Source organism: Poecilia reticulata, chromosome 23 (genome assembly GCF_904066995.2).
Source record: "Poecilia reticulata chromosome 23, P_reticulata-male-v2, whole genome shotgun sequence".
Taxonomy (NCBI): Eukaryota; Metazoa; Chordata; class Actinopteri; order Cyprinodontiformes; family Poeciliidae; genus Poecilia; species Poecilia reticulata.
The window spans coordinates 9,147,628-9,170,776 of NC_088852.1; the positions used below are offsets into that span (position 1 = coordinate 9,147,628).

The 23,149-nt window shown below is 38.8% G+C and overlaps 1 protein-coding gene and 1 long non-coding RNA gene across 4 annotated transcripts; both read right to left on the minus strand.

Annotated features, from left to right (window-relative positions):
* Window positions 1–265: 265 nt before the first annotated feature.
* Window positions 266–15,637, minus strand: LOC103459277 (proline-rich protein 5-like). Of its 3 annotated transcripts, none has more exons than XM_008400718.3 (10): window positions 13,822–15,637; window positions 11,985–12,067; window positions 9,736–9,918; window positions 9,321–9,401; window positions 7,909–8,015; window positions 6,492–6,583; window positions 6,258–6,398; window positions 3,155–3,299; window positions 2,784–3,071; window positions 266–1,574 (listed from the first exon to the last, which is right to left on the minus strand). In XM_008400718.3, exons 2-10 carry the CDS (start codon window positions 12,008–12,010, stop codon window positions 1,222–1,224), a joined length of 1,416 nt encoding a protein of 471 aa, XP_008398940.1. In that variant the 5' UTR covers window positions 12,011–12,067; window positions 13,822–15,637; the 3' UTR covers window positions 266–1,221. The 3 variants fall into 3 exon arrangements, with proteins under 3 accessions (XP_008398940.1, XP_008398941.1, XP_008398939.1); XM_008400719.3 differs by having other exon boundaries at window positions 12,133–15,637; XM_008400717.3 differs by lacking the exons at window positions 11,985–12,067; window positions 13,822–15,637 and adding an exon at window positions 10,630–11,978.
* A 1,950-nt stretch (window positions 15,638–17,587) lies between these two features.
* Window positions 17,588–22,656, minus strand: LOC145550195 (uncharacterized). Its single transcript, XR_014086088.1, has 5 exons — window positions 21,180–22,656; window positions 20,736–20,880; window positions 20,385–20,522; window positions 20,170–20,275; window positions 17,588–20,080 (listed from the first exon to the last, which is right to left on the minus strand). It is a non-coding gene; the product is annotated as an uncharacterized LOC145550195 (long non-coding RNA).
* Window positions 22,657–23,149: the final 493 nt, after the last annotated feature.

Here is a 23,149-nt window from a genome sequence, read left to right on the forward strand (position 1 = left end):
GTCATTTGCGTAGAAATGAAATTGCATAATGTGTTTGATGATGTATGTAGAATGCTACAGAGGGGACCCAAGTGAATATTCATGTGTGATACTACAACTGACTCTGGAAGTAGTGGGTGATAATCTGTGAACCAACACAGAGTGGAATCAATCGGATACATAAGACTTAAACAATTTAAAGTCCAATGAAATCTCCAAGTCTATGTGCTGAATGGAAAATAGACTTATTATAGGAAGCATAGAGATACAGCCATCATCAAGCAGGTTGTTTAAAACAATTTTAATGCTGTGATTTATTCTAAAACCAAGCAATGTACATATACTTGTAAAAGTACAAAAGTATATGTACTTTTATCAGAAAGTACATATACTTTCTGATTAAAGGACTCCACTTCCTTTCAAACAGGTTTAGGCATAATAAGTTATATTAAAATGTTTTATGAAATTTTGTTAAAAACCCAGGAAAGTGATTTATGAACTTAAATATAGTTAAATTTAGATTATCAGTGCTATAAATGATTTTATACAGTCATATGGAGCGTTCCATGTTTGGTCATAATGTGAAAATTCTAACTTTGCAGTCAGAAAAATCAAATGCGCGCCCCCAAAAGTTGGACTTATTCCTCGAAAAGTGGGAGTGACTGTGACTATCTTCACATAAGAGCCAACTTGTGAAAATTTGATATCACAGGTTCACAAATTTGCAGTGATATTCACTTTACCGAGGACTAAATTGACACTTTGATAGAGATGCTAACATTATGGAAACATGACAGTTACAGAAAACCATTAGACAGTAAAATTCTTCACAGATCATATGTAAAAGACTGTAGTTTTTGAACAGATTTACACCGTTAATCCAGCAAAAGGCACAGTGGTGATGTAAGAGTTGAACATTTGAGAACACAGAATTACAAACAATTATCAAAATAGTTTGAGGTTTTTGCTTAAAAAATAAATATAAAGTTTTAATTTTATAATCACTTGTTTGTTTTACCCAGATTTTAAATATAATAAAACATGGTAATATCATATTAGGGACAAAAATGCCTGACATATTTAGTGATTCAACATAGAAAAATACTTCAGCTTGAAAGAATCTCTATAATGTAGAGTCTTTAGAAAACTACCGGGGGCATCACATAGTGCAAGGAAAATCTCTCACGGCTCAGCAGTGTTTAACGCTTTAAATAATGAACTGTGTGCGCCTGTGTGTGTGTATCAGGCGACACTCTGCCCGTCACTGTCTCTGCTGTGCGTTGCGTCCCCTGAGCAGAGGTGCAAGAAGTCCAGAAAGATCCCGTCTGCCTCCTGCTCCGAGTCCGGAGACTCTGTGTTGTGGTCTGCAGTCATCTCTATGCTGGACGCCGGACTGGGACCGGAGCTCATGTCTTGTGCAAGAACCTTGGAGGACGATGGAGAGTCAAACTCCAGCGAGTCAGTACAATGAGCGTCCTCAGCTGGAGACGGATCAGGGAGGATGCTGGGGGAGGGCTGCTGTGGTTTGAGAGGGTGGAGCATTGAGGGGCTGTCGTCGTCTCGGAGCTGGAGGTCTTGACTGGACGTTAAAGTGTCTGAACAAACAGTTAGAGAGATTATGTTATAAGCAGATGCTTTTTTGTTGTTTCTGCTGAAAGAGAAACCTTAATGACAGGTGCTTCATCATTAAGGTTTTCATATATTTTGAAGCCTTTCCAAAAATATGATAGTAAAACACACAGTAGCGTAATAATGGAAGGTAAATGGTACAGGATTTGTAACTACTTTCACAGCTTGGCAAGCATTTTCATTCAGCTCCCTTTACTCTGATACTCCTGAAAAAAAATCTAAACTATTCACTCAAAAGCAAAAGTGAGAATAAATTAATCAAATATGGCGACTGAGTGAAGGACCCAGACGCACATTAGAGAACATTAATGAAAAATAGACAAAGCAACACAGTTCAGCCATACATCTGCTGTATAATTTCCAGCAGAGGCAGGTCATAAAACAGCTAGAAACTAGTTATCAGGCCCGAAATCTGGATGTAGTAATGGACTCAGACTTGAACCATCAGACACACATAAAAAAACAAATTAAAAGGCTATCACCTGAAGAACATTTCCAAGATTAAAGCACTAATGTCCCAACAAGATCTTGGGGAAACTCATCCATGTGTTTATCTTTAGTCAAACTGATTACTGCAGCAGTCTGCTTAAAAAGTCACTCAGACAGCTGCTTGCATTCTCACTAAACATGGGAAAATAGAGCACATTACCCCAGTTTTAAAGTCCTTCCACTGGCTCCCTGTAGTCTACATTTTAACAGACTTTAATATATTTTTGAATGTTGCTTGCACGAAAATGTATTACAGATCTGTTGCCGTTGTATCAACCTTAGACTCTCAGGTCGTCTGGTTCTAGTCTTCTCACTCAAAACCAAACATGGTGAAGCAGCATTCAGTTTTTATTCTCCTTTAATCTGGAACAAACATCCAGAGAATTGTAAAATACCAAGTTTCGTTATCTCTACATCTCCAAAGCTACTCCAAAACACTTACAGCTGTAATTGCAGCAACAGGAGTTTCTACAAAGTATTCAGACGGAACACCACACATTTCAGATTTCTTGTTCGTAAAGAAAGAAGAGAAAGAACAGAAAACATGCAGTTTTCCCTTTGCAATACAGAAGTTCTTTGTGTTGGTATATAACATCCCAATGAAGCACATTGGACTTTGTTTAAGAGGTGTGACTGCTTCTGGGAAGCACAATAAAGAAAAAATAGGCAGCTTCTGTTTGGTTTACCTGTCAGTGCAGCAGAGGTGGTTGAGGCTGTGAAGGAGTTTGAAATGCTGGTGTCATCAGACATCCTGGCAGCGCATTTATTCATTGAGCTGCTCTCCTCCACGCAAGATGACATCTCACAGACGGAGTGCCGTCTGATGCCCGTACTTCCACCTGAGGACGAGTCTATGTCATACTCGACAACAGGAGTCAGCATGGGAACGTTGTAGCTCTGAGAGCGGACCACTGGATTCTTCAGAGTTGGAGAGCCGTGCGTTTTGGGAGCCCTTGAGTACTGCAACTTCTTCTCTACAGTGAGTGAGGGAAATGAAGACATTTTGTAATACAGTATATAAAGCGCTGTGGAAAAGAGCAGAAAAACACAAAAATACCTAACAAGCAGGATGAGCAGTGCAAATTGGAGGATTCATCTCTGGAGTATAAACCGTGAGTCCCCAGATACGGAGAGACTACCTTCTGGATGAGAGACTCCAGACGAAGGTAGTCGTCTGTTACACCTCTGGATTCGTGGACTCCCTGTGTCAAAGACACACAAAGCCAAGTCAGAAAATGTACAAAGCAATAAAACATTTTGAGGTAAAAGAATAAAGACAGAAATGTGACTTCCTGGGGTGTCACACAATCTTCTTAAAAGAAAAAAAAGTAGCGGAAGTGTCTTTTGGGTCTTAATTTAAAACATGTCATTTATGTTTGAGCTGTACATTGTCTCTTTCTAAACAAAGTTGACTAGTATCATTATAATAAAACCTGCAAAAATAAATAAATAAATCATTACTGAAGTGTTTGTTTAAGTCAATGTCAATCAAGTTAAAAAAAACAAAAACATCAGCAGCAATCATAATCACAGAGACATTTTATTAAAAAAAAAAAAAGAGCAACAGATAACTTCAACACCAAAGATAAAGATGAATGTACCAGAGATGATATGATTAATAGTTTTATATTTAGTCATAATAAATGTACTTCAATTAGCATAGTGCCCTCTTATGGAGAAAAGTAGACACTACGATTTAACTGGAAACATTGCAACCTCTGGGATGTTTGGCTCAATGAAAGAATAAAACAAGCAAACAAATTTATTTTGTGGGACTTAGAAGCCTGGCTTCTAAGTTAAGCAATAATATAAAGTTGATTCTGTTGCTGATTTCAATAATAATCACAAAAACCATTGAAGGAATGGGACAAAAAGTCTCGCATTTAAACCAGGCTGCTGCTGCAGAACTGAACTTCCTGAGAAAATCAATCAAATTTCTATACTCTGAATCACTGAGCTGCTGCTTGAAAACCACAAAGATCAAAACCACATGAGTAGAGCACACGTCAGTGAACTGGCGTCATGTGGTCTTAAAGAATAAAAAGAAAATTACCATCAGATGTGAACAAGGAGAAGCATAGACATCTTAAATCCACAATTAAACCTAAACTTTTTGCTCCCTTTCCTTCCTTCCTTTCTTTCATCCCTTGGTTTTAGAGTAAAACAAAAACGGATTAAGCAAAAATATACACGACTTTCTATGCGAGTCTACCGTTCTGTCTGGATGCCTGTGACCTCTCTATCTGAATGTAGAAGAAGCAGATTTGGGTCAGTGAGTCACTACACGTTAACCTAAACACAAAGAGACACAGACACTCATACATGAACAGAGAGCACAAGCACAGGAAACATTTAAAACTCAAACATGTTCAGTTGCCAATTAGTTGAACCCACCACAGCTAAACGATCCTCAAAGAAGAACTTGGCAGGAATTGCAATGTTGAACACAAAACGGTAACTTAAAAAACTAAATTATTCACGCAACCGGGGGGAAAATTATTTATTACCTCCTCAGGGACTGACCTTTTTGTTTAACTTTAACACTTACTACTATTTCACAATGGTGAAACTTAACTCTGCAATACTCGAAGCTGACAAAATGAAAGGGAAAAAAAGTGACAATTTTCTTACAATTTTCACAAAGTAGCAGATGGGTTTGTATAGTCACTTCAGAAAACATCAAGTCAAATCTATTTATACTTGAGAAAACATTTTTAAAGTTCATGGCAGAGGAAGGAAGCCATAACAAATGTCTTTAAAGTCCCCAGAACAACTGGAGACTAATGAATTGACTTATCAGAGAACAGTCACTAGATACAGTAAACTCCACTTCTGCTGAAGAAACACCATCAAACCAGACTGTGTTATGCTACAAACAACCAGAAGAAAACTAAAATCAGCTAACTAGAAGCAACCAACCTATAAATTTAACAATTTTAACAGGAAACTAACCACATAGTTAGCATTAGCTTTAAGCTAAAATCTAATTTCCAGTTGCATTTTACCTCATGAAAAATAAAGGCCCTCTTTACAATTTTGTTGAAGAAATGCATTTCTTTTAAAGTCTTCCTGATATTTCAGCAGGACTGAAAATTCTCCTATGCAATTTACACTAAAGCTCACTTTTCCTTCAGTCTTTTCTAGCCTTATTCTGAGAAACAACAGCTTTCTGCCATCTTCTGTGTAGCAGTGTTACAAATCTTTTAACATGCAACACAAGTCATTGCATGACAATGAGCAGTTCAGTCAAAGGGGGTGGCGGTTCCCCTCAAGGCTTAAAACAGAATGGCCAAATAGTTCAGTTTTTAGAATAAAGGCTCATTAAGTAAAAAAAAAGACCTCCAGAGTACTACCACCCTGCTTAACTAGGCACAACGTTCTTTTCCTGAAATGCGGAGCTACTTTAATAGCAGATGTGACAGGACACACTCCTTCCACAAAGATACACTTTTGTCTCATCAGTCCTCAGCAATGGGAGATCATCTGAGACAGGCCTTTAAATTCTTGTAGTTCCAGAGTCTCTTATTGTACAACAATGAACACCAACCTCACTGCTCTAAGGACTAGATAGATTAAATTCAGTTAATAGTTTGAGGAACTTCTACTCATATTTTTAAAGCACTTTAAAAATATGAGTACAAGTTCAGATCAAATACAATATAGAGTAAGCCACTTGTGACACCATAAAAGGATCATAAAATTGGCTTAAATTGTAACATTTAACCATAGAAATGCTTCCAAAACGTTTAAGGCACATATTATTTAATTATGCAGCTTCATCTGCTTTTGAGGCAAAGCTCATTTAATGTTTTTCCTATATTATACATATGAGGCAAAGGTCAGAAAAGCTAAGGCTTAAGCTGACAGCTGTTCTGGTTCTGTGTGGTTGTCATTGCTTTAGTGTAAACATGAATAATTCCCTGCAGGGAGGGTGCAGAGGGGACTAAATGGTCATGGGAAGACAACTCCACTCCGTGTTCACACTGAGATTACTTCCTCTGAGATCTCTTTGAAAAAAAAAACAAAAAACTCTCCTTCATCCTCTAACCACTGCTCTTCTTCTCAAAAATATTATTTAGTCCGCCTCTCCTTCTTGCACAGCTGAAACTTATTTTAAATTAAGGCTTCCCAGGGGTGGAAGAGACAAGGGAAGAAGATACCTGTAGTATCATCAGCATTTGAATGATGGAGGGGGGAACTCTGGCTCGAGGTCGAGACAATGCCTCATCCAGTTTCAGGTTGAGGGTGATGATGTTCCTGAAGTGGAGGAGAGCAAGTTGACGCACTGAAGGCTCCTTTCCCTATTCAAACAAGCAACAACAAAAAAAAAAAACTGTTACAACAGTAAGGCTGCCATTAGAAGGGGGCAGGTGCATGTGTGAGAATTTGCATACCTGCACAGGGTAGAAGATGGCCAGCAGCATGGACAGAACATCACAGAAGAAGAAATCCCACGTGTCAGCCAAGGAGTCCAACAGCTTCTGACCTTGAACGGAACCAAGGTGATAAACGTGCAACAATGTGAGTTAGGCATCACAGTAAGTAAGTAAAATTATTTTTGCATGCTAAGTTTTTATTATTTTCTGCTTTCTTCTCCCTGTATGCACACTACATTATCTACTTTGAGATTGTGTGCTACATTGTGCTGCTCTATCACATAAAATCCCCCCCAAAATACACAGAATGTTGTGGTTTCAAAATGACTAAGTGCAGAGAAACTCAAAGGATATGAACATATTTGGAAGACACTGTACCTCCCACTCCTACGTACATAATTTTACTTTTGGGCACTTTTGGTCTAGTCAGAACAATAGGTCTGTAGGTTTCTGTGGTTTGACTTATCCTAAATTTCTCACCATCTAGATGTGGTACTGACGTAAAAGGATCACTTCCTGCCTATGTTTCTGTGCCAATAGTGCTGAAAGTCACAGCCGGTCTCTTCTGAGTGTGAGATTTATGATGGTTTAAAACTGCTTCAAATTTACGCTGTATATTATCCAGAAACAGAAGCAACAAGGGCCTTTTGGTTTATGTTGCTCCTGTCTTTTCAAAGTCTTTGAAGTAACTCTGTGTTTGTGTCGGGAAATGTCCTTCATTTAAATTCGCCAAGAAGAGATAAAGCCACACACTCCCAGTTCAAACTAATGGTTAACTCATGAGGTAAACTCAGCATCTGGCACTGTAGTCAATAATTATTTTTCTCTGCCAGTCCTTATCGGAGACCAAACAAGATAAAACACTGATCTTGGAGTTTCCCTGAAATGAATCAGGGCTACGGTGAATGTTGTTAATCAAAGCAAGATGACACAGATGTCTTAGACAACACTTCCAAAGAGCTTTCAGGCGGAGACTTTCTGTTTTATAGGTATTTGTACTGTACTTCTCCAGAAGTTATGCAAATGATCAAAATCTCGACAGCTTTATTAATTAAAAGAAAACAATAAACCTTTGCTTTAAAGGTTTGAAAGTGAGCCTAAAAATGTGTCAAATTCTAAAAGTTCCTTTCTGTGTGGGTTTTCTTTATTCAACCTCACCATCTGTAAATGTCATAACTCGCCAGTCAAAAGGTGGAAGTGACGATCTGACATCTATCCGTTCCATGATGCCAGTCACTGAACTCTACTAACTGCAATGCAAGTGCTTGAAGTTTTCAGAAGATAAAATATTTGGTCTACACCTGTGGGAGTTCATTTCAATACACTTTATCAGCAATTTACAGCTACAATGTTAAAAAAAATAAATACAGGCATGCTGAAAGTGCTGTTATTTTTGCTCGATACATCATTATGTTCAACTAGAAGTGGTGCGCACCTTCATAGAAGCGAATCTTGTCCCTCAGTATGACCATGCCTTTGGTGAGGAGCTGATTCTGCAGGTACTCTGTGAAGAAGGAGCCCAGCTCGGTCTTCAGCAGCTGCCTATAAAACGCAGATACACAAGGGCTTATGAAGCATGAAGAGACACACACGCATCACTGGCTGGTTCTTATTTTAAAAACAAACCAGATGGAAAAGCAAACTGCTGTGTTCAAACAGCAACAGTCTCAGGAAATTCAGAGAGATGTCCACCTTGTGGACAGGAGCTAAGCCAATGTCCCAAAAAGCTGGTTCAGCCCCGACAAATGGAGAACATGGGCTCATAGAGATAAATATGGTTGCTAAACTGCTCACATGTGAAATCGCTGTTCAAACACTGCATATCTGGCGACTATAAAATCTTTATTGAAACTGTCACATGGCATAGTTACGGCCATGTTTTAAAGCCTTACAAAAGCATTCATAACCTGTGGACGTCTTTGTATTTTCTCATCTTAAAACCACTAGTTTGATGCATGTTTGCTTAAATAAAAAGACAAATATCTAGGGTTTACAAATATTTTTATAAATCAAAATCTGAAAAGTGCGCACATATCTTCTGACTGATCAGATTTTCTGATGGCACCAACAATATTATTGCCAATCAGGAAGGTTTTAATTTGTTAATAGAACTGTAGATACTTATTTTTTTTAAAGTGGTTATTGAGTTATGTAACAAAGTAGAAAAATACACTGGAAACTTATATTTCAACCTTCTCATTTTTAAACATCCAGCCATCCATCAACACCGAGCCACGCCTTTTGGACTGTGGGAGGATTCCAGAGAAAACCCACATGTCACCAGGGAGAACACGCAAACTCCATTCAGAAAAACCACAAGCTGGGATCTGTGGGATCAGGACCTTCTTGTGATGCTACCAACTACACTGCTGTGAAGCCCCTTCTTTTATTGGAATTAAAAGGTAGCATGAATAGAGATCAAATGTTAAAACTAAATTGCTATAAACATGTTACAATTAAGTTTCAATTTCATAAAAAGCTGTTTCCAAGAAGAACAGACGTTGCTCTGACTATTGTGTGTACTTGTATGTAAATGCTGTGAGAGAAAACCTGTTTGTGTGCTTTAATATTTACACCACATAGTTTGGGCAAAACTATGCAAGCAGCCCTCAGCTACACTGAAAGTAAACAGCAGTGACCCCTGTGTAACCTTAACCTGTCTGTTCCCATCTGATCAAATAATCATAAGGTGTTTCCTTTTCAGTGGGAGCAATTACTGTTATCATGCATTTGCAAATGTCTGAATAAAGAACTGAGGGCAACAGCAATGTAATTCAGTAAATGTATGTTAAATAAAAATCGGCCACAGTTAAAGAAGTGCAGCGTGCGTGCGACAGGGGGCTGTACCTGACGCCTTCATTCAGGGTGTAGAGCTCATTTTCTCCCAGGTCCTTCTTCTGGAAAACCGAGATCACCGCGTTGTGGATGCTGAAGACAAACGGCAAATAAAAAAAAATTATTTAGACCAAGTTCCACAAGATACTTGAAGGCCGTTCAAGTATCACCAAACTGTTGCTGAGAAAATCACACCTGACTGAAAAGTTTCCAGCATCATGAACCTTTAAGGTTAGAGGTTGAGGTCCAACAACTCTCAGTATATGTTGGAGAACAAAATCATGTTCCAAATAATAACAAAAACAATATACATGCATATTGCTTAGTTGCCTATCCTTGCCTATTTTCTCTCTCTCTCTTTATGCAAATAGAGCTTCACAAATGTCAAAGTAACAGAGTAAACATGATGAATATCTAATGTGCTGACCTGTTCCAGGTGGCGTTGGCACCGGCCCTCCTCTGCTGAGTCTCTTTGTTCCTCCCACACTCCTCTGACAGCCCCCCAGCTGTCCCTCCCTTCTCCCCACCTCCTGATGAACTTTTTACTTGCGAGAGGTCGGTGAGGCTGGAGGACGAGCCGGTGCCCAGCCGTAGTTTGTTGTGGAGGCTCCTTGAGATCCCGCAGGAAGGAAACAAAAAACAGACAAATTCATGGACGCGAGTAGCCACAGTTATAGACGGATTAGATTGCAAGCTGTCACAGTTACCATGGATAAACCGTGACAAAGCAGAGATTGATGTATTTGGTTGAGAAAAGTGCTGTGTGTTTGGAGAAGTGGAGGTAGTGGTAGCATCATGCTGGGTGCCTGTTAAGGTGCCAGCAGTATGAGTGAAATAATGATAAGCGACTACTTCCAAACTGTTCCCTCAGTTTGAGAACAGCAATAAGGCTAATAGCTTTTTCTGTGAAAAATCAAACAGTGCTGAGAAAATTCGTTTGAAAAACACGTTCTGTTGGTTCAACCGATTAAAAAACTTTTGGCTTGGCAGTTATTAAAGGATGGTTGATACTGGTAACACAAGCTGATGAGCTTGTTTAAAACTCAAAGGACATCGCTTTGAAGGACAAGCAGAGGAATAAAACAAATTGATCAAAACCTTTTGAAAAATTATCCAAGAAGTTCAGAAGAAAGCACGGAGTGTGCAAAAAGAAGAAAGCCGAGTATCTTAAGTGGAGCTTGAAAAGTGTGAGCCAGTGCATGGCGATGGAAAAACATTTTCTTTGATTCGGATCACGTAGAAACTATAAAAATGAAAGAAAAGAAAAAACAGAAACACAAATTCGTCTTCTGCTCACACAAACATGATGACATGTACTTACTCAAGCACATAAAAGAGTCTCAGATATCCCCACTCCATGACTGGATGTGTGTGAGTCACACTAATCTGGATGGAAGAAGCGCCTCTGACTCTCCGTTTCCAGTTTTTAAAACTTCCCAGCTCCACTCGTCCCGACCCGCTCTACCTCTCCGGGTCTCTGTCCCTTTGCCAGGCTGTGTCAGCTCGGTGGCCATGTGACCATGAGAGCTTTTGTGCCGGGCGAACAAAGCAACCCTTTGAGGTTCCAGGGCTGCCAAAGGAGGGGAGGGAAGAGTTTAAAGGTGACGCGTTTCACTCCATCTACCTCTCTGTCCAACTGTGTGCAGAGCTCAGAGAAGAAAGAAGCTGGACTCAAGCTGCTTCACTCAAGTCAGTTTTGATGATAGAGGCTGTGGGTCGGTTTGCATTTTAAAGGATGCACCAACATTTTTAAAGGGTACAGATTAAATCCACCGATGTTTTCCACTATGGGGTTCCAACAGATTACAGTTCTTTTAATGAGAAACTGACCAATATTTTTTATGGCCATATGCAGAAGAGTTAATGCAGCAAAACCCCTGCCCCACCTGTTGCTGTGCACTGCCACTCAACTACTTGAAATACGTTTAAAGCAATTTTTCTCAACTACAGGAAAGATGAATTCAGCTGTTTAGAAATATTTAAATAAAAACACTTGCAAGCTTCTTTTTTTTTTTTGTACCTTGCTACACACCTAGAGACATTTGTGACACAAACGGCACTAAATGGTGAAGTTACACAAAGCTATATAAAATGCAAGACAATGAATAAGCATGTGGAGGAAAAGGAGAGAAGGTGTGCTGCTGGTCCGTCTAACAACCTGGATCTTGGTCCACATAAATAGGTCACTGTGGGAAACAGGAGCCGTGTGCATGTTTGGACACAGTCTAGACTCGGTAAACTATCCAAAGCTTCTCAAAAAAGATGTTTCAAAGTCATGCGTACAGCTACCATGACTTTGCACACTTCAGTTTTGAGAATAAATAGATGCCAAGACCAAAAATAAGCATAGAGTCGCTCTCGCTGTCTAGACATGTTATCTGAGCTAGGGAAGAAAGTGTCTTTTTCTGGATTTGCAAAAGGCAAAGAGCTCTGATGTGAGCAGGAAGTGAAACACATCTGAGTTTTTGGCCCCTGTTCTGCACAGGAAGGCTGCAGTCTAATCACCAAACAAAGGAAGAAGAAGAAGAGTGAAAGCACGAATGAGGTCATCCAGGAATGCATGTTGCATTAATGTGCATTATTGTGAGTCTTTGTGTGTCCACGAGGACAGGGACAGCGAGAGCTGAGGTGAAGCTGAATGGGAATGTTTAATGAGGAGTGTGTTTGTGGTCTCACCTCCTAAAGGAGCCCTCTCGCTCCATGTTAGCCCCGGCAGATGGCTAACAACCGCTCTGCAACTGCAGCCAGCGACCCAGCATCTGAAAGAAAGCAATCAGGTTTAAGGAAATCACAAAAAAGGACACAGGTGTAAAAATATACATACATTTGTAGTTCATTCTAATCTGCAGAAAGTATGCACATGGCAGGTTGCGAGGTTCTCCAGTGCAGATCTCCCTCACAGGGACACGACTGGCTAACAGCACGCCGGATTCTAATCAAATTACAGTAAAGTGGTTGAGACGGACATTTGATCCTGCCACAAACTCAGATGCCCCCTGTTCATTCGCGCGCAGTCACACAGACAGAGTGGCACATACATTTCTAGGCAGGTGAAGCTCAGGCTTTTTTGCCCTTTTACCATGCAAGTCTGGCTCCCTTTTTCTCAGGCCCCCAAAGTCTGCGTGACGACGTGTGAACCGCTTTACTGCTTCAGATGTGGCTTTAGATGTTTGGCTGCAAAGCATGCAAGCAAGCAAAGTTTCAGTACAGACCTCAGGGCTTTATAAGAGAAGGGTGTTGTGGGTGTAACCTGTCTGGTGAAGCTGAGGTCAAGATTGAGGGTGATTAGAGTCTGTTTATATGAAAACTGTTGTGTGTTTTCTCCAGTCCTGACCTGATGCCAGCACTTTGGTCCGTGCAAAAGCTATCTGAGGAGGTTGCTCATGCAGATCTGTTTTGTGGTTAAAATAATAATAAAGTTAAGTGCGTGTTTTTCAAAGCTCCACACAAATAAAAATCTGAAAAGTATCGTTTGTGCACTCCACAAATCTGGCCTTTATGGAAGGGTAGCAGAAAGAAAGACACAAGAAGTCGCGGTTGTTGCTTGCTAAGAGCCATGTAGGGGACAGAATGAGACCAAACCTCAATTTGCTGGCTTCACTGATTAATGCTACCAGTGGTGGAAAACCACTGCACATTATCCTGAACACAACATTTCAATTAGGAGAAAAATGGATTCGGCAGCAACATGCACTATCGGCAGGAAAGTTAATCCGAATTTCTAGAAAAATCAAGTACTCCTAGAAGACAATCTGTTGCTGCAAAAATATTTTACACTTTTGCCTTTCTATGGTCTCCAGATTTGCAAGGGATTGACCACATATGAACAGCGCACTTTTCAGATCTTAATCAGTAAAACAAAGTGAATAACTTTTGTTTTGTCCATATTGTATCCTGTAACATGACGAAATGTGAGCAAGTGGAAGGAGTACGTACTTGTACAAAGAACTGCACTGCTGAAAATGAACACTCATGAGCTCCTTCGACACACACACACGCACACACACACACACACACACACACACACACACACACACACACACACACACACACACACACACACACACACACACATACATACATACATACATACATACATACATACATACATACACAGACACCATTCTACAGGCTGGCAGCCCAACAGGAAAATTATAACCCAGCACCAGACATGTGCTAAAATAAATGCCTGTGACTTGCAGGAGGTTGTTGTTTGTTTTACTGACATAAACCACAAGTTGGTGGTCCGGCTGTTTAAAAAAAGCAAACCATTGGTGTCTCTTTTTAAAATGACTATTCTGCTATCCTTCAGTACTGACAGCGTCTATATGAGGCAGCTACAGGGCTATACTAGAGTATAACTACACCCGTACAGTGCTGAGAATGTCCCTCAGGAAACGTCCAAATTACACTCTTGTGACAACTGACATTTCAAGTTTAGGCTAAATGTTTTCATGCTCACTTCTCTGCCCACTTTAATGACTTAAAATAGCACAATTAAGCCAAATATTACCTTCGGGGTTTCGATAGCCCCTCTAAATGCGCGTGAAAAGGTCCAGGACGTTCCGCCCGAAAAGCTCCGTTACAATATTCTGAATCTCCGCGCGCGATTTACCGCGAGCTGTCAGCGGAGCTTTCACTGTCCGCGAGCGAGGAAGAGAGGGAGGAAGTAAAAAAAAGAAAAAGAGAGAGAGAAAAAAGAAAAACCGAGAGACGCGCGCGCGTGAGTGTGCGCTCGTGAGTTGTTTTACCCCTGTGGGTGAGATGGAGGTGCAGACATGGTATAAATTAAGTCCACCCTCTTTTTGTGTTAGAATGGGACGCACAACAAGATACACGTCGTTAACTAAAAACCAACACCCTGAAATATATTTTTAATAGAATTAAAACACAGAACTGTAAAAAAAAAAAAATCTAATCACACCCAGGTTGTAAAATCATGCAGCAGTGAGTTTAATTATTTGTAACTCCTCAGGATCTCACATAGCTGTTGAGGATGTTTAACCCACTCTTCTTGACGCTGTTTCAGTTGAGGTTTGTGGGCGCCTATTTCTTTGCAGCTTTCTAAATCTCACATTTGACACCAGAATACTGAAAAACTGCAAAACAAGCACGTATTTAAGGCGCTTGTGCTGAAATTTCTTGATTTGTCCCTCTGCAAAAAAAAAAGTTGCTAAAAAAAGAAACTTGCTGACTTGGAAACATTTCAGCTCTAAAACTTTGCAAAAAAACAAAAACAAAACAACTTTGCATATAATTTTCTAAATTGTATATAATTTTGTAAGTGAACAAGACTGGATACTTTCTAAAATGTTTCTCTTAAATTTGATAAACTTACTGATTTAAAAAAAAAAAAAAAAATCCACATACATCACCTACAACAGGAAAATGACTCAAACTCACCTCAGAACAATCCAAAGCATCTCACTGGGTCCATCCTGAGGGTTTTGTCTAAAATTGTGCAGTTATTGGTGGTATTAAAAATAATTAAAGGCATGTGGATAGACCTGAGCTACCCTGCACAATCCATTCAGAGAAATAAAACTGGAAAAAAAAAAAAAAAAAGAACAAGCAAAAATTTGCTGTGATACTCAAGAGTGGTTACACTCAGGAGAAAATGTAATCTTGCTTAAATATTAATGAAACGTGGCTAACTTCTGTGGATCAGGTTATATTTAACTTACTCCTCGGCAACAGAAATACTGACCTAGATTCTGGTATTTAGTTCAGAAGTGGAGGCCAGTAAACAACTTTCATTCTATCCACTACAGTGGATGTGAACAGAAGGGAAAAAGCACAGAAAAATCACCTAGTAGATAAAAAAAATACTGTGCTTAATCCAGCAAAATGTCTCTTGAGAATATGAGAATAAACTGCTTTTTTTTTTTTTTTTAAACCAGGAAGACTGACCATCCTCTATCACGCGTTTGCATGAAGGGGCATGGCTGTGCATGCATGCATGCATGCATGGCTCGAGTGTGGGGGGGGCCGCTTTCAGCAGAAAGATTAGATCAATGCATTAACCACAGCGCTTGAGCTCACTGTCACACATCCCACAAACTGCATCTGCTTAGGCTGAACACGTTTCCAGCACCTCTGCTCCTCGCCTACCAATAATGCATCGCACACCCAAAGGCTAAATGTTTCCCTCCCCCCTCCCCCCCCTCGTGGATGTAATAAGGAACCTGTTTATAGCAGTAAGGTGGACGGGTCAAGGACAGACTGTTTCAAAGTTCCTTGGTTCATTTAAAGCCCTCAAATGCACACGCGCACACACACACACACACACACACACACACACACACACACACACACACACACACACACGCACGCACACACGCACACACACACACACGCACACACGCACGCACGCACGCACGCACACACACACACACACACGCACACATAAAACCAAAGAACCTGGAAAACACAGTTTGCACATTACTCAGCGTTACATAAACAGCAGCATCTGGCCTACACAACAATGTTCAGACAAAGAAACAGTAGACATATTCACACAACATCTCAACCACCTCTGAGCTCTGAAAATCTGAAGTAAATTAGTGCTGTCAGTTTCTGATGCAGTGTTTGCTTTAGGACATTTTCTACTCACAACCTCTCGTGACCTGGACATGTGTTTGGACATTTTTATTTTCCACATTAAAGCGCAGGACCAACCTCTGTGCCTAAGAGACGACATAATAACTACGACAAACCAGTTGGACACCCTCACCACCTGGATGTATAAATAGTAAAAGAACGTTAACCCGGTTTACAAAAAGAACAACTAATTGACACTGATGATTATTTACCGTGAGGTGAAAATAGAATCGATCGCTCTGCCTTTTATCAGAGTCTTTTTATGATATGGTTTATGGCTGTCATTTCACAGATTTACTGCTTAATGAGCGAAGTCCTTAAAGTCTAAAGGGTTTTGGCCTGAATATGAACTAAAAGTGGTTGAAACTTGTTCAACTGTCTTAAATGCAGACCCAAAGGACAAAATTAAGACAAAACTGTTTACTTGCACACCAAGAAAAACGATTTATTCCTACATATCCACAAGGTGGAAAAGGAGACGAACCTTTGCTCTCCGTGTCGAAACACCTCTCCAGTAACTAACTACAGGAGTTTTAGACAAGTCACCCACTCAGAACAGCTTCAGCACTGAAATAAACTCCTCAACATTAGATTTTTAATGATACTTGTTCTTAAACAGGTTCCAAAAGTGTCAAATTTTGTTCCATGTTCCTCTACCCATTGGATGTGCACATAAGTATGTGAGGCTCTACCAACACTTAAAAAATACTGTTCATGTTTATGCAGTATGGGGTCTCGTGTTTATATAAATCTTCTGGCTCTACAGGGTTCTGTTTTTGTCCTCGAGTGCATTTTCACACCCACCATAATCTGGATTGTTTAGCTACTTTTAAAAATTTGTTTAAAGCACAATATTTGTAGTATGTACACTTCTGGTTTTTTTAAGAACGTGATGCACATTTTTTTTACTTAGTAGTAAACCATGATATTTTCGACATTTAGCAAATAAGTTTTCTTAGAAATCTCCACAAATACAGTCTGCAGACCTGCTTCAGCTCAATTTAGGCCTCTGTGCTATTAACTTGGGAAAAAAAAAGAAAAAATTCCCTCTGTGGCCAAAGAAAACAGCAGCAGGAGCTTCCATACGGCCCTGAGCAGACCCGTAGCTCCTGCTCACAAAGCTACATGATTACACTAAACACCGAGAGGCTGCAACAGCACGGATGTACCAGGGGACGCACAAGATTTTCCTACAGAACTCATCAATCATCCTGTTCTGTTCTCTGAAGAAGGATTTCTGCTCTGCAGAACTCAGACGATCACGTAACATTTGCGGCTCATTCAAATTAAAAGCCACCCTTTGGCATCAGAACGTTTTCTGTAAACTCAGCAAAAACAACAACAACATTGTTTTGCTTAAGCTGCCTCTCTTCTCTAGGAATGATTGTAATTCAAAATGCAGGCTCCAAGCTGCATCCAGCTGAATAACAACTGGAACTCGTTTTCACCGTCATCGTGGGTAACAACGGGCGTTCTGCGTCAGCTGCGTCCAGGTCAGCTGGGTTGTGGCTGTGAGCTTAAACGTTTCATTCAAGGGCAGCTGACAGACTGCAGAGAGAAGGTCAAGTGAGATTTTTTTAATAACGCTTGGCAGAAAATTAGACAGAGGTCTATTACTCCCTCTGCATATTTGTGTCAAGTAAGGCAAAAAATAAAAAAAAAAATAAAGTAGGAAGTGAAAATCTGCACATCTTTTATTTAAAGCTTGAAGTGAAGTGGAAATCAAACAGGACATGCAGCGTTTCGTTTCATGGCTCAGGCTAAACTTGCACTCAGGTTTTCCCGGACTCTAGTGATGGGTATAGAGACAAACCGTCTTAAATGAGAGGTAAGTTGAAGAGTGCTAAATGTTGTGTTTACTGTGTCTTGCAAAAGCAGTTTTCCACCTTAAAAAGCACAAATAAAAATGAAGGTGCACATTTGTATTCAGTTTACTGCAATACTCCTAAATAAGAAGCAGCCCAGAAGTCAGCTTATTAGCATGTATGTAATTTAGTAAAAAAAAAAAAAAAAAAGTGTCCAATGATCAAACCTCCTGTTTAACAGGTGAACAGGACTAACAAAGCTTTGAACGATGATATCTTTACTTGCTTTTTTTTATTACAGTTAGTTTTATGTGTGACTAATCAGATGTCGCACATGAAATCTGATTTTTTTCTGGGCAATCAGTAAAGTTTAAAGACGGATGAAAGACACAGTTTCCTCTGTTTAGTCATTGAAGGTGCCATAAAATTGTTCTGAATGTTAAAATAAGACACTGGCAGTCACAGGGGTTTTTCATTACTGGTTTTGTTGAGTCTGCATTATTTTTTACATGAAAACTAAACATGAAAGTTAATGGTTGCCAAGGGACATTATAAACACCCATGTGAATAAAGCCGAAGCTGGAAATCACCCGCTGAATTTTCACCTACATCTGAAAACTTTTAAGTCTATTGTGAGAATCCTTATTGTGGAATGTAAACTCCCATTCAGTGTAAAGATTCTTTTGTTTTTTTTCCCCCACAGTTCAGTTTTCATATCATAGCAGGAAAACTGCTCCATTGATTTTTTTTTTAAATTTTTTATTGTTTTTGTGTTGCAGCATGTCTCATTTTCCTTCCTCCTTTCCTTCCCCAGGCCTCCCGTTTTACTGGGCAGGCCAAGCCATTCCCACCGTCTCCATGGCGACAGATAATAGACAAAGATTCACACCTCACAACAAGCAGTTTCCTGATTACAAAGTGAGACAAGAAGCTATTTTATGATACCACAGGATGCAGATTGTGACTCAAAGCGTAGCGGGATATGGGGTGAAGTGAGGCAGCGCAGCCGTGTGGAGAGTTAGAGGTACTGCAACACGCAAGTTAGGATTGTAGAAGCCAATTTCTGGCTGTTAAAGGGAACAGAAAGTGCACAATTACATTAATTAGCTTTAAAGTCATAATTATCACGAGTAACAAAATTACTGCCTTGAAAATTGACTACATTTCATGATTAATGGAGATGCTTTTTGGCGTTTAGAGGTCATAATTATGTTATTAGAGCTAAGATGGGAAACTGTAAAACTCAGATCAGAATGTACTTCAAAATATGAAAATCGCTAGAACTTTAGTAATGAATCGCATCATGTAGAACGGTGAAACTTTCAGCTGCTTCCATTCACCACACAGCTTTCTGATTACTTAAAATAATTCTAATCAAAACTGAAGGATAAATTGTCTTTATGAATAGTGGCAAAGCTCTTTTAATAAGATCTTTGAAAGTAATACAAAGACTCGCCTTTAAGGCTTAAACTCATTCCAACTGTGCACTTATAGATCATTGTGAATAAAAAAAAAAATTATTTGGTTAAAAACCAAGAGTTAATCTCTATTTTACTTGCTAAAAATCATGCAGATCAAGTCCAGACCTTAGCCAACATTCTGCTCAAACACACCTGAATCAAATAAACGGCTCATCCCAGGTGAAAAAAAAGTATACTTTAGTATACTAAATTTTAACATACTTTAGTATACTTTTATCGATGTACTTAAACTGTACTATTTTGGAACAACTAATGTTGTGCTTAGTATACTTTAGTAGTATTTAAATAGTATTAAATTACAACTATTAGTATATTTTAGTATATACTTACTTTTTTGGAACAACTTCAAGTGTACTTAAAGTATACTTTTAAAATATATTTCAAAGCTTTATTATATTTTGATATATTATATTTTGTGTAATAATTCTGTCTCAGAACTATATTAAAAATATTTAATATACTTCAAATATATTTTAAATATACTATTAATATATTAGTAATGTATTTAAATTACACTTAATTTTTATGTTTGATTTCCTGCTATTGATAATAAACTACAATTTTAATTACTCGTGAAAGTCTTTATTCCTATGTACCTATTTTGTACATGACCTGCATAACTACACTACACTACTTACATTGTTTTAGGCTAAAATTACATGGAAAGATTAATTACACAAGATGCCCAAGGTAATTCAAATATTTTGTTTTATTACCGACATTTTAAAATTGTCCAATTTTACTCACAACTTTATGAACTTTACATAAATTATCAGTTTACACATCAAAAGTGAACACAATGAACATGAAAAGTTAAGTGCGACAATAAAACATGACAGTGAGGATCAACGACAGAACATTCCGGTTCACTGCACCTTACAGGAACCTACAAAAAAGAACAATAGAGCAATTAAACAGAGAAAGTATTTGTTTTTAAAGAGAACAGAAAAATGTCAAATAAAAAATAAGACTTACAATTTTAAGACGTTTTGTTCTTGCTGTGTATGTGACATCATAAGAACTGATGATGATTGGGACCGGATGCCTGAGGTGGAAAAACATTTCTGGGTGTCTTCTTTGCCTGTTTATGTTAGAAGTAGAAAAAAAATAGTCAGCAATGTCATAGAATCAGTTGATGTTGGCATTAAGTATGAAGCTGTTTTAAGTGTGGACTTAAGGAGACAAACTACCTTAAAATCTTTCCATCCATGATCTGAACATACTGATTCTTGTAGGGTGGTGAGGGGGGCTGGTGGTGCCCATCTCCAGCAGCCATCAGATGAGAGGCAGGGTTCACCCTGGACAGGTCACCAATCCATCACAGGGCCCTGAAAGTCAACAACAAATAATAAAAAAAAAAGATAAATGTTAGATTGACAAGAGAACATTTCTTTCCAGTTACCTTTAAATCAAACCATGTTTATTATTTAAGTCTCATCTCTTCCATTCATTTAAACAATAAATCATGTTTATTGGTGTTGGTAACAGCAGTTTTTGTTGTTGAAAATGTAGCTAGCTCCTCATTGAAAAAACAAACTTGCATCATGAAGACGATGTGAAGGTTCATCCTCAGAGCTGGTTGGTGATCTGGTGGAGTCAGAGCTTCTTCTGAGACAGAAAAGCCTTTAGGTTTTCTAACACCTGATTTCTCTGGCTTCCTCTTTCATCTTCATTTGCTTAGTTAGACTGCAAACATATGTTGACGATAAAATCATTGATGAACGAGTTAGAACAACAACCTCGCAATATCAAAGTCTCTTTGTCTTATGGAGCTCAATTAAAACCAGGTTAGTTTATGAATTAAAATATAAGTCGCAACAAACAGCCTCCATGCAGTTATAACATGAAGCTGAATGATTGCTATAGTAATCATCATACAAGTCACAATAAAATTGCTAAAATAATTATTTAAGAAACCAACGTAAGTTATATATCTTTACTGCACTGTTTATAATTAAATAAAGGCAATTAATAAGCAAACTTACCACCAGCTAGCAACAGTTAGCAGCCTTCATCCCTCCGGGCTCCTTTTGTGACACACATTTCATTTCCATCGGTTGTTGTCCCGTTGTGTTGTCGTCCAAGTCGGACTAGGACGTCACCAGCTTGAATTTACCAAAATTAGTAACTATTGTCAAGGCCCTCTCTACTTTTAAGACAATGTTATGCGAGTAAAAATGGCGAATTTGAACAGCGTCTGTTATCTTCCCCGTGTTCAAGTTTTTTCTTCTCTTTGTGGCGTTTTTTTTTAAATAAATGAAAGTGTGCCGTACCGCCACCATCTGGTCTGGAGTGTGAACTGGAGCTAATGCCGTTGATTATAAGGTTTTACTTCACACATCTGAAAATTGATTGGGTACTTTCTTAAAAATTATATCATGATTATCCTTTTTTTATTGTATGCAATTTTAATAAATAGTAAAAGATTATTAAGATCACGGTGTCACCAGGTGACTCTGAACCCATCCAATCACTGAATAGATGCTTAGAACAGATAAATGTGTGGATGTGCCAAAACTTTCTCCGGCTGAACAGAAACAAAACTGGTTATCTTTGGACCTAAAGAGGAGCGAACTAGAATCAATGCACAGCTTCAGTTATTACCAGTTAAAACCAGCGATCAGGCCCGAAACCTGGGAGTAGTGATGGACTCTGACCTGAACCTTCAGAGCCACATTAAGACAGTCGCAAAGTCGGCCTTCTATCACCTGAAGAACATCTCTAGGATTAGAGGACTTATGTCTCAGCACGATCTAGAGAAACTCATCCATGCGTTTATCTTTAGCCGCATTGATTACTGCAACAGTGTCTTCACAGGTCTGACTAATAAATCAATCAAACAGCTGCAGCTGATCCAGATGCTGCTGCTCGCGTTCCCACTAAAACCAGGAAGATAGAGCACATAACACCAGTTTTAAAGTCCCTACACTGGCTCCCTGTAGCTCAAAGAATAGATTTTAAAATACTGTTGTTAGTTTATAAATCACTGAACGGTTTAGCACCACAATACGTTAAAGATCTGTTATTGCTGTACCAACCGTCTAGACCCCTCAGATCTTCTGGTTCTGGTCTGCTCTGCATCCCCAGAACCAGAACAAAATGAGGAGAAGCAGCATTCAGTTTTTATGCACCACAGATTTGGAACAAACTTCCAGAAAACTGTAAAACAGCTGAAACACTGGGTGCCTTTAAATCTCAACTTAAAACCCACCTGTTTAGAGTTGCTTATGGCTAAATTGCGGGTTTTGATGTCTTCAATGTTTTTATCTTTACTTTTCATCTAGTTATTTTCTTTTCATTTCTCTTTCACACAGTCTATGTAAAGCCCCCCCGGAAAATGTCCCAGTTAAACGAATCTATATCTAGGGGTGTGAGAATCCTTGTTAAATGACGTTTTAATTAAAACTCTGAGGTGTGAGACGTTTAACTGAAGTCCTACAAGGGGTGCGGGTTTTAATTTGATCTTTAACCTTTTTCTTTAAAAAAATAAAAATAATCTTTATTCACTGTTACATACTGTTTTTATTTTAATCATGTAAAGCACTTTGAAATGCCTTGCTGCTTAAATGTGCTAAACAAATAAAATTTGATTAAGGCACTTAAAAATTCATACATATTCATATTTTGTTCACTTATACTTTTAATATATTAAAAGTGTATTTTGGTACATTTATGTTCAAGTGTGTTTAAAGTACTAATTTCGAAAATGGTACAAGTGTATTTTTAGTATACTTCAGATGTACTTATAGGTAGTACACTTAATAATTAGTATACTTAAAGTGTACTTTCACAAATTTATGTTTAAAGTATACTAAAGTATACTTTTTGTCACCTGGGATTGCCACGCCTCTGAAGAGCTGAAGAACATGCTGATGGGAAAATCCGGAGGGTTGAAGCAGGGATGAATTTAAATGTTGCAGGATGGTAGTTTCAGATAAGTGATAGGACAACTGAT